Source organism: Coffea eugenioides, chromosome 1, assembly GCF_003713205.1.
Source record: "Coffea eugenioides isolate CCC68of chromosome 1, Ceug_1.0, whole genome shotgun sequence".
Lineage (NCBI taxonomy): Eukaryota > Viridiplantae > Streptophyta > Magnoliopsida > Gentianales > Rubiaceae > Coffea > Coffea eugenioides.
The window spans coordinates 49,127,529-49,141,144 of NC_040035.1; the positions used below are offsets into that span (position 1 = coordinate 49,127,529).

The window sequence follows — 13,616 nt, forward strand, 5'->3', positions numbered from 1 at the left end:
AATGCATTTGTACCACGGAAGATGCGTTTTGTCGTCTCAAGCCCTTTTGTTTTTTCCTTTTTATTGTCTTGGGGGGGTTTTTTTGTGGGGGCGGGTTCAAGCGGGGTCTTTTTTTATGTAGACTTGTAGAGCGCATATTTCTGGTGGCGATTGGACAAGGGCTTTGGCCTTAGTAGTTGTATTCCCGAAAGAAATCCGTTTCAGGGCTGGAATTTTTTTGAGAGGCCTGTCGGCCTTTGAAGTGACGGGAACGTTCAGCCTCAACCCTAACCTGACCATGGGAACGGTCTTGCAGCCACTCGCGGCCCTTGGTAGTGCCAGTCACCCTCGTTATCCTTGCTAATCAGTGTGACAACTGGCAGATGAAACTCGGAAATAAGACCGATAATACATTTCTCCCATGGTACGGACGCATGTACAAGTCAGCAGCTTACAGAGCTTCTGTAATAATTCTTGGTTAGTAGTTGAATCATAAACATTTTGTGTGCTAATGTTACTGCCGTTAAAAAGACTTTTTTTTTTTTAAAGACAAACCCGTTAAAGAGACTTGAAAGAAAAAGGAGAGTTTGGCATTGCAGTACCGACACCTAAATGGCACGTAAAATTAGTATACATGCAATAGGCGCGTAATTTTCCGGTGATCAAATAGACATAAATGTATTGGATGAGTGGAATTTTGGTCGATAACGGGATTGGTGGATAATTAGAAAGATCCTCGAGTGTTGTCAGCAGACATCTGGGCCCATATTTCTTTTGAAAAGCTTGGATACCAAACGGTGCATGCATAGCGAATGCTTGAGTAGCTATTGAGTGGGTTTCCATGTGCATTCATCAAGCCCCTCAATCACCTATGCCGACCCACCCCTTTGCTGAGTTTCCATTCTTAGCGCGCATTAGCCTGTCCGCGCGCTTCCTTTATATGACTGGCTAACTGGTTGGTGGTCGATTAATGAATTGGTAGAGTATTAATTTCCCGGCAAACATAGAGGTCAATTCGAAGTAATAGCTGAATGAATGACAGATTAGAATGTGGAAGCTTTAAATTTCGGAATGTGGACGTGATTCGGAAATGTCACCACGGTATTAGCAGTAGTAGTAGTAGTGTTTTCTTGAATCAGAAACTCCCCTGTCAAAACACTTGTACTATTTCAATTTGTTCTGTTTGGCTCTGTGTAGGATCGCCAGTCCCCTAGTGCATTTTCTAGTTGCAGAATCAGGAGCCCACCTACCATTCATTATTTGCCCAAAGCTGGATTCTGGAATGTTAGCGAGTATAGGATGCCAAGACGGAGCGCATTATCATTATGATAATACTACTACTATCATCGATGAGCTAATAAGCTGCGTGCGCTTGTGTTTGGTTTATTATTTCCCCCGTCTGCTGCTAGCGTATTTTGTTTCTGCATGTGATACATGTTTTTTTTTAATATGCAACCAGTTGACGACTGTAACTTGACTTGAGCAGTTCAGCCAGTGAAGGCATATTATTTATGCGCATCACCAAAATTACTACTCATTTGAAATGAAACTAGGAGTAAGGTTTAGCAATTTTCTCAGTTGCCAGATAGATCAGGAGTATGTGTCAACAGTAGTACTTAAACGCTAGGAAAATGAATGGGACCCTGACCCCGCGAGGCTGTTCAGGGAATTTCAAAGCAGAAAAGACAATTGAGTTTACATCTGGTGGTTATAGAAGAAGAAAGAAAAGTAGCAGTAAGAATTTCTTGTCCCTCCCATAGTCATAATAGAGTGTTAGTCGTAGTGCTTTTTATTTCTCTCTCCCTACCACTACCAGCAATTGCATTCCCTTTATTCACGCCGCATTCACTCCCAACACTTTCTCCCCTGTTGTGTTGCCTTGCTCCAAAGTCCAACCAGACAAACGCCTCTGACACACTTCACTTCACCTGCACCATTTCTTCCCTCATCTCCCATTTTTCAATTCGAGTCCTCCCTTGGCTGCCTCTGTAGCCTGCACGACTTAGAGAGATGTCTGAGCTGTGCTTGTCTAGACCGTCCAGGACTCACCTCTCTAGTCTCCTCCTATCCAACTTCTTCCTCTTTTGTTCTTTCATCGCCTCCCACCCTCTCTACTTCACTTACCTCATCTTCTTCTCACCCTACCTTCTTAAGCTCCTCTCCTTTCTTTCCCCTCTCTTCATTACCACCTCCCTCCTGCTCCTTGCCCTCCTCACAGCCTCTCCTTGTCTCATAGTAAGTGGCAGCTTCTCCAAGGAATCATCCGATTCCCATGCCGAAAGCAAGGGGAGTTTCCTGACTGCTGCATATCATGCAGTTGTAGAAAGGCTGAGGTCCAAAATTGATGATCACAATGAGGAGGAACTTCTTTGTCTGGAGGACTTTGAGGTGTTCAAGATTGTGTTTGGCAATCCCACGACCCAGGATGATAAAGAAAGCCAAGTTGAAGGCTTTGATGCGGAAGTACTAGTTGAGGATACTTCTCTTAAAGCTTCAAATGCTCCGGTTATTGCTGCATGTGTTGGACATCAAGATTTCGGCGTAACCTCAAACGAAGCATTAATGGCAAGTAAATTGGAATCAGAGTCAGAGGCCTTTGTTGAATCGGAAAGTACCTGTGATGCAATGGAGTGCTTCCTGCAAGAAGTAGATGAGTCTGAGAACGTGAAAGTGAATGCAACTGTGGAAAAGAAGAAAATCGAGCCACCCTGCACGGTGGCCAATAAAGCAGTTGACAATCATGGAGAAAAGTCACCAATGAGAAATGGATCCGAGGCAGCAGGTAATAAAATAAGACACGCTACTACTAATACTACTAATTCAGCTGAGGTTGGTAAAGGCAACGGGATCATGGAGTCCAAGTCAAAGCTACTAAAAGCGCATTCTCATAGTGTTGGCGCCAGTGCTGATTACACTAACGACAAGTGTATCTGGAAAATACAGAAGAGTTCTCCATCCCTGGATTACAATCTTGGGGGCTATGGATCAATGAGGAAGGGGAAGGATTGGAAAAGGACATTGGCGTGCAAGCTTTTCGAGGAGAGAAACAATGCGGATGAAGGTGAAGGGATGGATTTATTGTGGGAGACGTACGAGGTGGAATCGACTAAGAGCAAGGCAAAGAGCAAGAGCAAGAAGAAGAGTCACAAGAAGAAAAATGAAAGCAAGCATCGTGAATGCGAAGATATGAGCTGCGATGGGCACGATGAGGAGGAGGAGGAGTCAGAGGGGCAGTTTTGTTGCTTGCAAGCCCTTAAGTTGTCAGCAGGAAGGGTGAATTTGGGAATGGCAAGGCCTAATCTTGTTAAGATCTCTAAAGCCATTAAAGGAATTGGGTGGCTGCATAATCTGAGCAGGCATAGCAAGAAGGTGCACAGTGGAGACAGATTCTAATTTACTTCATACACTGACACTAGTCGTTAATTGGTGGTAGCAGCGAGATTGTACTACTATTTAGTTTCTTTGAATATTTATTTCTTGCTAGTATATAATATAGTTTGTATCTTTTAGCGCCCATGCCAATTGTTAATAAGAAAATCTTGTGCTCTATAATTTCTTCAAGTTATGGATGAAAAAGCAGCAGATTCTTGACCGCATTAGCTCTAGCATGATGTCCATGATAAACAGTAAGTGGAAAAAGGATGTGAGGTTAAATCTTTGGAGCCTCGAATCCTGATACGAATTTCCATCCCTATTGAAATGGTCAAGGTCTGTGAAGAGCAAGAGCCCTCCATTTTATTCTGTCTGAATTTTTTCGGATTCGGATTCGGCAAGTGTGGTGTTGTACGAGATACATTCATTAGCGGACGGAAGGATGTATGTTTATTTGGTCCAAGTGCATCTGATGAGCTGTGGGCCTGCAGGCAGGCCCTGATTTAGCAAAAACGCTCTTGGGTCTTCAACTGGCAATGTTGGGACGATTAGATCTGGTTTGCTTAAAAAGCCCATGTGCCTTGTGTGCCTGTTATAGCCCCCTTTCCATAAGGGAAGTGAGCCATTTTTTTTTTTTTTGGTCAAAAGAGCTTGAGCTTGAACTTGTGATTTTCTGCAACTCACACTGTGACGGGACCATCATTCCACAGTATCAGGCCATAGTGCCCTAGTGGGGTTTTTTTTTTTTATTTCCATGTTCCATTAACATTATTATAATCATGGTAATGAGAGAGAGAGAGAGAGAGATAGACTCAGCAGATGCGCAAATGCGAAATAATCTGCTTCGATAATTGGACGTTTACTTTTGTTACGCAACCATAATCTCGCATTATCGGACTCCCAATCCCATGTGAATTCCACCTTATAATCCCCATCTTGTTTGGTTACCGGAGTACGTAAAACACTTAAAAAATGAACCAAAATTTATACCGAAACAAAAGCCAGGAGCCAGCAACCCTATTCTGCGGAACAGTTTTGAAAGATGCAGATATGTATTAAGTTTTGAGGGATATTTCTAAAAGAATTCAGATATTCCCCTGCCTGCTAGTAACTCCACATTGAACTTCTCATTTGGAATTACACATACTCATCACTTGCCGTTGATTTAATTGTTGCCCGACTTAATTTTACATTTTTTAATGAATTAATATGCAGAGCCAATCCGTTTAGATTGCATTTTCCGTCATTTTTCATGAAAAAATTACTGTGACGATTTGATGTACGTGAAGAAAAAAGATAATTAAAAAATATGATCATGAAAAACGACCTGACAGAAAATGGCAATTCAAACACACCCTTATCTTAAGAGCGAAATCGTCATTATCACTTTTTATCACAAGATCGGCATTATCACTTCTTATCGTTATCATTTCTTCTTAACAGTTAATACTTCTTATCACAACAGCATACCTTATAATTACAACTATCACTTGACATCCCTTCTAGAGAGATGTATTATTGAACGTATTCGTCATTTTTTCGCCTCTGCTGTTTTGGAGCTTTGAGCCATGCGCAGGAGCGTGATGAACAACACCTATCTGTAGAAGATACAAAAACGCGCTCTCCTCTCCTCTCCTCTCTCTCTCTCTCTCTCTCACCACCGTCACCACCGTCAACTCACTAGGCCCCAGTCCCCGCGTTCGTTGAGTTGAGACTTGAGAGACCAGCAGCAGCACTGCAGCGGTAGTAGCCGCGGGAGGCAAACTACCACCGACATCTCTCTCCCACTCCCTCTTGCCTTCTTGCTCTCTTTCATTTGCCATTTTCCTTGGAATATCGAAATTGCATCGCAACTGAAGTACATTGACATAGACAAAACGATTCAACGAAATTGGATTTGGGAATTATTATTATTGCTGCTTCCTGGGAATCTCTAGGATACGAAAGGAGGACATGGCGATTGGAAGGTTTCGGGCCTTACTCCGAGATCGGGCTCCCGCCCCTCGCCTATCTACCTCCAACTCCTCGTCTTTCAAGCTCTTCGCCACTCTCCTCCTCGCCCTCGCCCTTTTCCTTTTCTCCACCCTCTCTCTCCTCCACTCCTCTTCCTCCCATTCCTCCGATCTCGACCAGGTCTGCTCCCCCCCCTTCCTCCCTCATCTGTTCATTCTAATTCCCTCCCCATTCTCTTTAGCATTTCATGCATATATCTTATTTAGGTCATGTGTTTATTCCTCTGCATATTCGTTATAGTTTGACTGTCCAATTAAAGATAGAAATTAGTAACTCGATAATTATATTGAAGGATATCGTGCTTTTCTTGCAGTGATTTTTATGCGTCTGTCATTCCTACCCCATTTGGAACGTTTGTGGCCTGCCTTTACCTACAAATTTCTCTGTCACTCACGTGTCTCATCTAGGGCTCATAACACATTCATGTTGTATTAACAGGATTTTCTGTTGAATTTAGGGCTCTTTTGGTTTGGCCGGTGGAGGACGGTCTAGGAGGTCTGTACTGGCGCTGAAATCCGATCCCCTGAAGCCTAGACTCGATCAGATTCGAAAGCAAGCCGATGATCACCGATCTTTGGTTCTCGCTTATGCTTCCTATGCTAGGAAGCTCAAGCTTGAGAACTCTAAGCTTGTTAGGGTTTTTGCGGATCTTTCCCGGAACTACACTGATCTAATATCCAAACCTTTCTATCGCAGTCTGTTTGGCATGGATGCCGACTCAATTGATGAATCAGTGCTCAGACAGTTCGAGAAGGAGTTGAAGGAGAGGATTAAAATGACGCGGCAAGTTATCTCAGAGGCCAAAGAGAGTTTTGATAATCAACTCAAAATTCAGAAGCTGAAAGATAACATTTTTGCTGTGAATGAGCAGTTAACCAAGGTGAGGAAGCAGGCTGCTTTCTCAAGCTTGATTGCTGCAAAGTCGATCCCCAAGAGTTTGCACTGCGTGGCTATGAGGCTGATGGAAGAGCGAGTTGCGCACCCGGAGAAATATACTGATGAGGGGAAGCCTATGCCACCAGAGTTTGAGGATCCAAAACTGTATCACTATGCCATCTTCTCTGATAATGTGATTGCTGCCTCCGTAGTCGTAAATTCTGCTGTCAACAACTCAAAAGAGCCATGGAAGCATGTGTTTCATGTGGTGACTGATAAGATGAATCTGGGGGCTATGCAAGTCATGTTCAAGATCAAGGATTACAACGGGGCGCACATTGAAGTGAAGGCTGTCGAAGATTACAAATTTTTGAACTCTTCTTATGTCCCAGTTCTTAGACAGCTCGAATCTGCAAATCTCCAGAAGTTTTACTTTGAAAATAAGCTGGAGAATGCAACAAAAGATACGACAAACATGAAATTCAGGAATCCCAAGTATCTTTCCATTTTGAATCATCTGAGGTTCTACTTACCAGAAATGTACCCGAAATTGCACAGGATCTTGTTCTTGGATGATGATATTGTGGTGCAAAAGGATTTGACTGGGCTTTGGAAGATTGATATGGATGGGAAGGTGAATGGTGCCGTAGAGACATGCTTTGGGTCATTTCACCGGTATAAACAATACATGAATTTTTCTCATCCTTTAATTAACGCTAAATTCAATCCCAATGCATGTGCTTGGGCTTATGGGATGAATTTCTTCGACTTGGACGCATGGAGGAGGGAGAAATGTACTGAAGAATACCACTATTGGCAGAATCTGGTAAGCCTACATTGAAATTTAATATTTGCCCTTGATTAGTAACCCACGCATGTTAATTTCTGTGTGGTAGTGGTACAATTCTATTCAAGATAATCAATTCTATTCTTTCTTTTACCAAGTAACGTATTATTCTTGCCTTTTTTGGTATTAGGAGTAGGATCAGCAACTGATTTGTTTATATGCTTGTATTGCTAATATCCTGGGGTTGTGCAGCCATAGCTTCTTTGCCTTACTCTTTGCTGTGTTATGTATTATTTTCTGTTATCTCTTATGTGCATCAAGGACATTAGCAATCAAAAAATTTCTTTTGTCACTGTTAAAATCACGAATATCTCTTTGGCAGAATGAAAATCGCACACTCTGGAAATTGGGAACATTGCCTCCAGGTCTCATCACATACTACTCAACAACGAAACCACTAGACAAGTCTTGGCATGTTTTGGGCCTTGGTTATAATCCATTCATCGACAAGGCTGAGATTACCAATGCTGCAGTTGTGCACTTCAACGGGAATCTGAAACCGTGGCTTGATATTGGCATGCTTCAGTATAGGCCCCTTTGGACAAAGTATGTTGACTATGAAAATGAGCATATCCAAGCCTGCAATTTTGGTCTATAGCTAATGTTATGAAGTGACCTGTGTTGAAGGATTGCCCAAGCAAGTTTTGCCAGCACCTTTTCCTGTGGCCTGCGCACCTCTCTTGCACGTAAATCAATTCTAATGTTTTATGCCTTAAAAACTTTCTTCTCTGTTCAACTTTCAGCATTCATCACTACTATACTAGTCTAGAGTTCTACTCCTTAACTGTTCATAATGTTTACAGTTGAAATTTGGGGACTGAAAGTTAAGCTTTATAGAATGCTTTTTTTTTTCTTTCTAATTAACAAATTTGTACTATTAGAGATGCGCAATGATGTTGTGGGTAATGGTTACCAATTTTTTTCAGTTAAAGGTTTAATTGCTCCCATTTGTCTGCAGTTTGGAATTTTGTTTTTATCTGGCCTTTCCACATATTGTTATTTGGATGGGCTTTATGAAATAATAGATGTAACCCTCTTAAGCTGTAAGTATATAAGTGAGATGCCCAAAATTTGGATAATCAGTTTTCAAGTACCCTCTTTTACATGTCTGACCTGCTGTCTCGATTGCTTATTGTTCCTGTTTCTGAAACAATCTTTAGCCTCCGCAAACTCTGGCATCGGCCTCTTCTTGTGTGTCATGTGAAGTTCACATGTTGGTGTTGGGAAACTCGTTAGGAAATAATTGAATCAATTGATGTTTTGCTTGCATGACAGAAGCTCCTCATTGTCATTGGGCCCTTCAGTTTTCAATATGAGGATACACCTTGTTTCTTTCTATTTGGAATTGTGATATAGAGAATTTTTGTTGTGCAATAATAAGCTAAAGATAAGCTTGTTGCATTTATACATATATATTTTTAAAAAACTTCTTGTGTCTATGTATATATGTATGTGTATATATATGTCTGTGTGTGTGTGTATGTATGTATACGTATTTTGACGGACTTTAGGGTAATACTGGCCGTTATTAACAGCCAATTTCATTTTTCATTTTAGCTTTGACTGATTGTAGCCTGAAACCCTGTTTCGGGGTGGCAAGAAACTTTCACGTGGAATAGTTAGTAATGTTTTATTGGTTTAGTGTTTAATTTAACTAGGGACAGTATCCTGAATTTGTTTTTAGTTCTTATTCTGTTTGTTTATATGCTCACTTTCCTTTTCTTGTATTTGTTCTCATTCCCAAGGGGCAAAAAGTTGAGCTTCTATCATCTATGCTTTTCTGGTCATCTTTATTAAAATCTTCCGATGGAATTACTCTTACAGGATGACTGAAGACAATCCCTGTGCTAATCTAGGATTTCAACCTGTCCACCCAACCTGAAACCAAACTGATTGAATTGTCTATGGATAGTTTTGGTGTGAATAAAATAAAATATTTGAGGTCGTGGATTAAGTATTGTAACTGGAAAATGAAAATGACCTGAGCCTAAAATCTAACCCATGAAGACACTGATGTCCTGTGTTTGTATGCATATTAAAATTCTTTCCCTTTTTCTAGTTTGATATCTCAACCCTCTCGATCCAGGGTGTCCTATTCTGACATTGAAAAGCATCATACGTTTAGCTTTATTGCTTGTAGCTGTGGTTATGTGATAACATGTAAAATTTCATGATCTTGATTCCCATGGTCCTTTTGTTCAAAAGTATATTTTGGTCCAAGAAATATGTTTTTGAATAGAAGGCCCATGTGTATCCTGATCATTGAACTTTTATATGTTAGATAAGTATGAACCAAGGATGATCTGATGCTGCTGTCAATTTGCGTAATGGCCCCTGGTGTCTTTTGCATTGACTGCTTGTAGCATCATTTGCTCCTTAATCCTCATTCACAATAGTATAATAACTGAATGAAATAAACCTCATTTGAGACATAGTGGAATGATTATCATGGTGTGGAAGAGCTATACAAGCAACTTTCTGAAGGATTCATGCTTTTGGGTTGAACAATGAGTACAAGGACTGTGGCATTGTTTTCTCCCAAACGAATTGTTAAATGGTCAGCTTACCTTCTTGAAGACACTTAATTGCCCTGTTTAAGTACATAAAATTAACTAAATGTTTGGGTTTCACCCTCTATATGTAAGAAAGAACTTGCCTTTAAGATTTTTGCTGGCAAAGGGCATGGCTGTCAAAAGTATTATGTGTGTGCCTATGGAAATAGTGAAAATAGGAGAAAAGCTTTGGAAGATTCGCATTTTTATCTACAAATTAGATCTGGTAAACAGATTGTGGATTTTTAATAAGGACAAGCTAAAAGTGTTTTACCTTGTGAAGCGTGAGAGGAGGCAAGAATATGTCTTCTTCAGGTGAATGTTGTTGATGAAGATCATGTGGCAGAGTTAGAATATTTACATGGCAACTGTGTTACCATCTTATGATATGGAAATGCTGGGTAATCCATTATTAATCAATTGAAAGCATGAAACTTGCCTCTTGCCGGCAAAACGGGCCGACATGCTTTCGGATGTTTTACCCAAGTCACCAAACAATAATAGCAAAGGGACATGCAAATGTCCATATATGGTTTAAGTATTTGTTCATGTTAGCGATGTTATTGGAAGTAGTTTATTATGACGACCACGGAGTTGTGATGAAACCTAAATTTGTATGGCTGGCTACCTATTTTTCAAGTCTTCTGTTGCTTACACCTGGTAATATTCCTGATTTGAAATTACTTAAGGCTAAAGAAAAGATATACACAAGGATACGAGTGTGTTAAATGGTCAGTCTTGTGTATGACGGTAGTGTCTGTGCCTTCGTGTTTATCCATGCTTGGTAGTCTTTGTTCTTCCAAAATTTGGTGTGTATTGGAAGAAATGAAAAGGGATCGAGTATTTGTGATCAAGATCCTATATGATGATTGTACACTTTGCTATTCATTATGAATTTCATGTTCTTTTCATGGCCTTCTGGCTCCTGCTAGCATGTCTCTCTTTCTTATGTATGATCGAGTTAATAAAATTATTATGGTGACTTAAGCTGAATTTATTTATTATTAGATTATCGAATGGTCTTCCCAAAATAGTTTTATTAGTATGAGTGATAGTAATGTCATGTCATTTCAAAGTGTCTCTTATCCGTGCATTTATCAGTAGTACTTTTGCGGTTGCTCCTGCAGTTATAAAGCTGAGGATATTCAAAATTTGAGCTAATATATATTTGATATAGATCTTATGGCAGCATAAAAGCAACTTTTTCCAGTTAGTAGCACGCTAGCATGTCTAGGCAGCATTAGACAGAATGCCCAGATTATGGGTTTCTGAAGCCATAATGACAAGATTCATTGATGATTGAACTAGCAGAGCTAGTACATTGAAGACATCTTCTTGCTTCTCTTGCAAATACCGTGTAAATTTCAGTAATCTCTAGCTTCTCGTTTTTGTTTGAATTTCCTGGATTTAGTGTGTTGGGGAGGAAAAAAAGTTGCCAATGAAATTTTGGTCTTTCATACGAGGACAGCAAATAAGTAAAGGACTGAGAGGAGAAGGGTGTTCACCATCTACGGCGAGTGCATGAAAAGAGGGTGAAATTTTATCTGTGTTTGGCTGGGCCGTTTTGCTCGGGCCAGGGCTAGCTCTAGCGTCTAAGAGGCGGAAGCTAGGTTTTTTCCAGAGGATGCTGCTCTTCAACCTTCAGAAACCAAGGCTTTATTAATATTGGCTGATAAATGAAAGAGAAGTTACGGTATCTCAAAGTATGATCAAGGATATGCTTAAAGCTCGGCTTCGGGTAAATCTTTATAATGGAAGACACAAATTCAATCTCTGTCTCCCTCTTGGAAAAAAAATTTAGGCACGTTAACGCTATATTGCTGATTTGTAGTCTCGTCTTTATCATTATTGTTTCTGGTGGAAGCCAAGAACGAGCTAGTTTGTACTTTTGGAAAGGGATTTTTTTATCAAAAAAATCTCTACATTTTTCGTGAACACATTTTTATCTCACGTATATCAAATCGCTACAATACATAAATTACAAAAACTCCAAAAAATTGCAATTCCAACACAACCTTAGCTTGAGATGTTACTTACAAATGTAAATTTGCTTAGCCATTTGAACTCGATTGGATGAGATTTAGTACTTGTTGCTCAACTCAAGCATACGACACACACAAGTTATGCGATAAAGATTTGATTAAAAACATATGTGGTAACTTATCTGAGGCGGAATTGGAATCATAACCATCGTCAAAGAGTCAAATAGAACGTTTATTTACTTGTGAGAGAAGACGAATGATGACCTTGAGAATAAAGTTTTGAATCTTTCACCACCTTGTTTCCATACACTCGTGGAAAACAAACAAGGGATTCTTTTTTACTACGTCTCTTCAAAGATACCTATGTTCCAACATAGGTATCGTAATTAAAAACACTAAAAACTTAACGGGCGAATTGTTGCAATTAGAAATGTAAGGTGGAAGAGTGAGCATGGGATTATACGATTGGAAATAACTAAGCAAAGATGTAGCATGAGTTTTCTCTTTAACAAAAGATTAGGGCTGTCAATAAGATCCGGATGGTTTGAGCCCCGCCCATTTGGTTTCGCAAAAAACTCGTTAAGTCTGAAGTTTAATTGGGTTAGACAGAGTTTGGACCTAAATATTGAGGTCAAACTAATTCATTAAGTCTGAAGTTTAATTGGGTTAGACAGATTTGGACCTAAATATTGAGGTCAAACTAATTGTGAGTCGAGTTTGAGTCATGTTAGATTCAGATCCGACTCATATATGAGTATAATTGTATATATATATATAATTTATGATTATATGTTGTATTATGAGATAAAATGTTAATAACTTATTTATAAATCTATAGTAATTCAAATGATAAAATATAAAATATATATAATTATGAGTTTGGGTTGAATCCAAAACTCATATAATAGTATGAGTTGAGTTTGAACATTTTAATTTGAATCCGAAATTCGAATGCTCAAAAGCCTAAAATTTGTATAATTTGTAAGCGGAGTTTGAATTTGTCAAAATCCAATTCAAAAAGCCGAATTAACACCCTTATAAAACTAAAAGACATACTAGGTCAAGTTCAAGATGTTATGCTTCTCTAATTAAAATCCGTACGCCAATCTATTTTGCTTGCAGAGCATTAGTTGGAAATTTTATTCGGTCTTAACAATTCCGTAATAAATTCTACTCGCCTTTCTCAATGACTTCAATAATTCGTATTGGTAGTAATAAGTGGCACAAAATGACGCTCATCAAAATCATTCCTCCAAGGTATTAATTGCGGTATTCATTAAATCCAGTCTGCTCTCATCATTCGTCTCGTACGTTTGTCCGTAAACTACTACTAAGCTGTACTGTTGATTCCAACATTTTATTGCTTTGCTTGGCATTAATTTTTAATAGTATCTGCACGTTCATTTAAAAAAAAAAAACCCTATTTATGGCTTAGTCCATATGAAAAAACAATCACTAATGAATATTCATGTTTGGATAGGTTTTATGTGTAAAAAAAATTTATTTACGTGTATCACAAACACATTTTCAACATATATCATTATATTTTCAATCACTTTTTTATTTGATATATATCACATCACAAAAAGTATTATGATAATTGTTTCAAATAATATTTCAACTAATCTCCTATCTAAACACATTGATGACAATGATAAACTTGTAGAACTCATTCCCACCTCTTTATCAATGCAAAACTCCCAAGGACTTTTTTTATAACTGACGTTTAAAACTCAATGTTTAAATCTATACACTACTTTCCTTTTGTACCCTCATTAATTGTCCAATTCACCCATGTTTTCTCTCACTAGAGTACTAAATGGTACTGTTTTACTTACTAACTAGGAGTAGTAATTGAACCCTGTATTGGAAAAGAGAGATAAAAGGGTAAAATTGTGAAAAAATAATTAATGCTGCATGGGGATAGTAAAACGACAGATAAAAGTACTTAAGAGCAAATTTCTTAAACGTCAGTTATAAAAAAAGGGAGAGAGT

General features: G+C 39.0%; 2 protein-coding genes across 2 annotated transcripts; both read left to right on the forward strand.

Annotated features, from left to right (window-relative positions):
* Nucleotides 1–1,800: 1,800 nt before the first annotated feature.
* LOC113781944 lies at nucleotides 1,801–3,564 on the forward strand. Its single transcript, XM_027327827.1, has one exon. It carries the CDS (start codon nucleotides 1,990–1,992, stop codon nucleotides 3,370–3,372), a length of 1,383 nt encoding a protein of 460 aa, XP_027183628.1. The 5' UTR covers nucleotides 1,801–1,989; the 3' UTR covers nucleotides 3,373–3,564.
* Nucleotides 3,565–4,890: 1,326 nt separating this feature from the next.
* Nucleotides 4,891–8,044, forward strand: LOC113764555 (galacturonosyltransferase 8). Its single transcript, XM_027308484.1, has 3 exons — nucleotides 4,891–5,484; nucleotides 5,822–7,066; nucleotides 7,410–8,044. Exons 1-3 carry the CDS (start codon nucleotides 5,305–5,307, stop codon nucleotides 7,683–7,685), a joined length of 1,701 nt encoding a protein of 566 aa, XP_027164285.1. The 5' UTR covers nucleotides 4,891–5,304; the 3' UTR covers nucleotides 7,686–8,044.
* The last annotated feature ends 5,572 nt before the right edge of the window (nucleotides 8,045–13,616 follow it).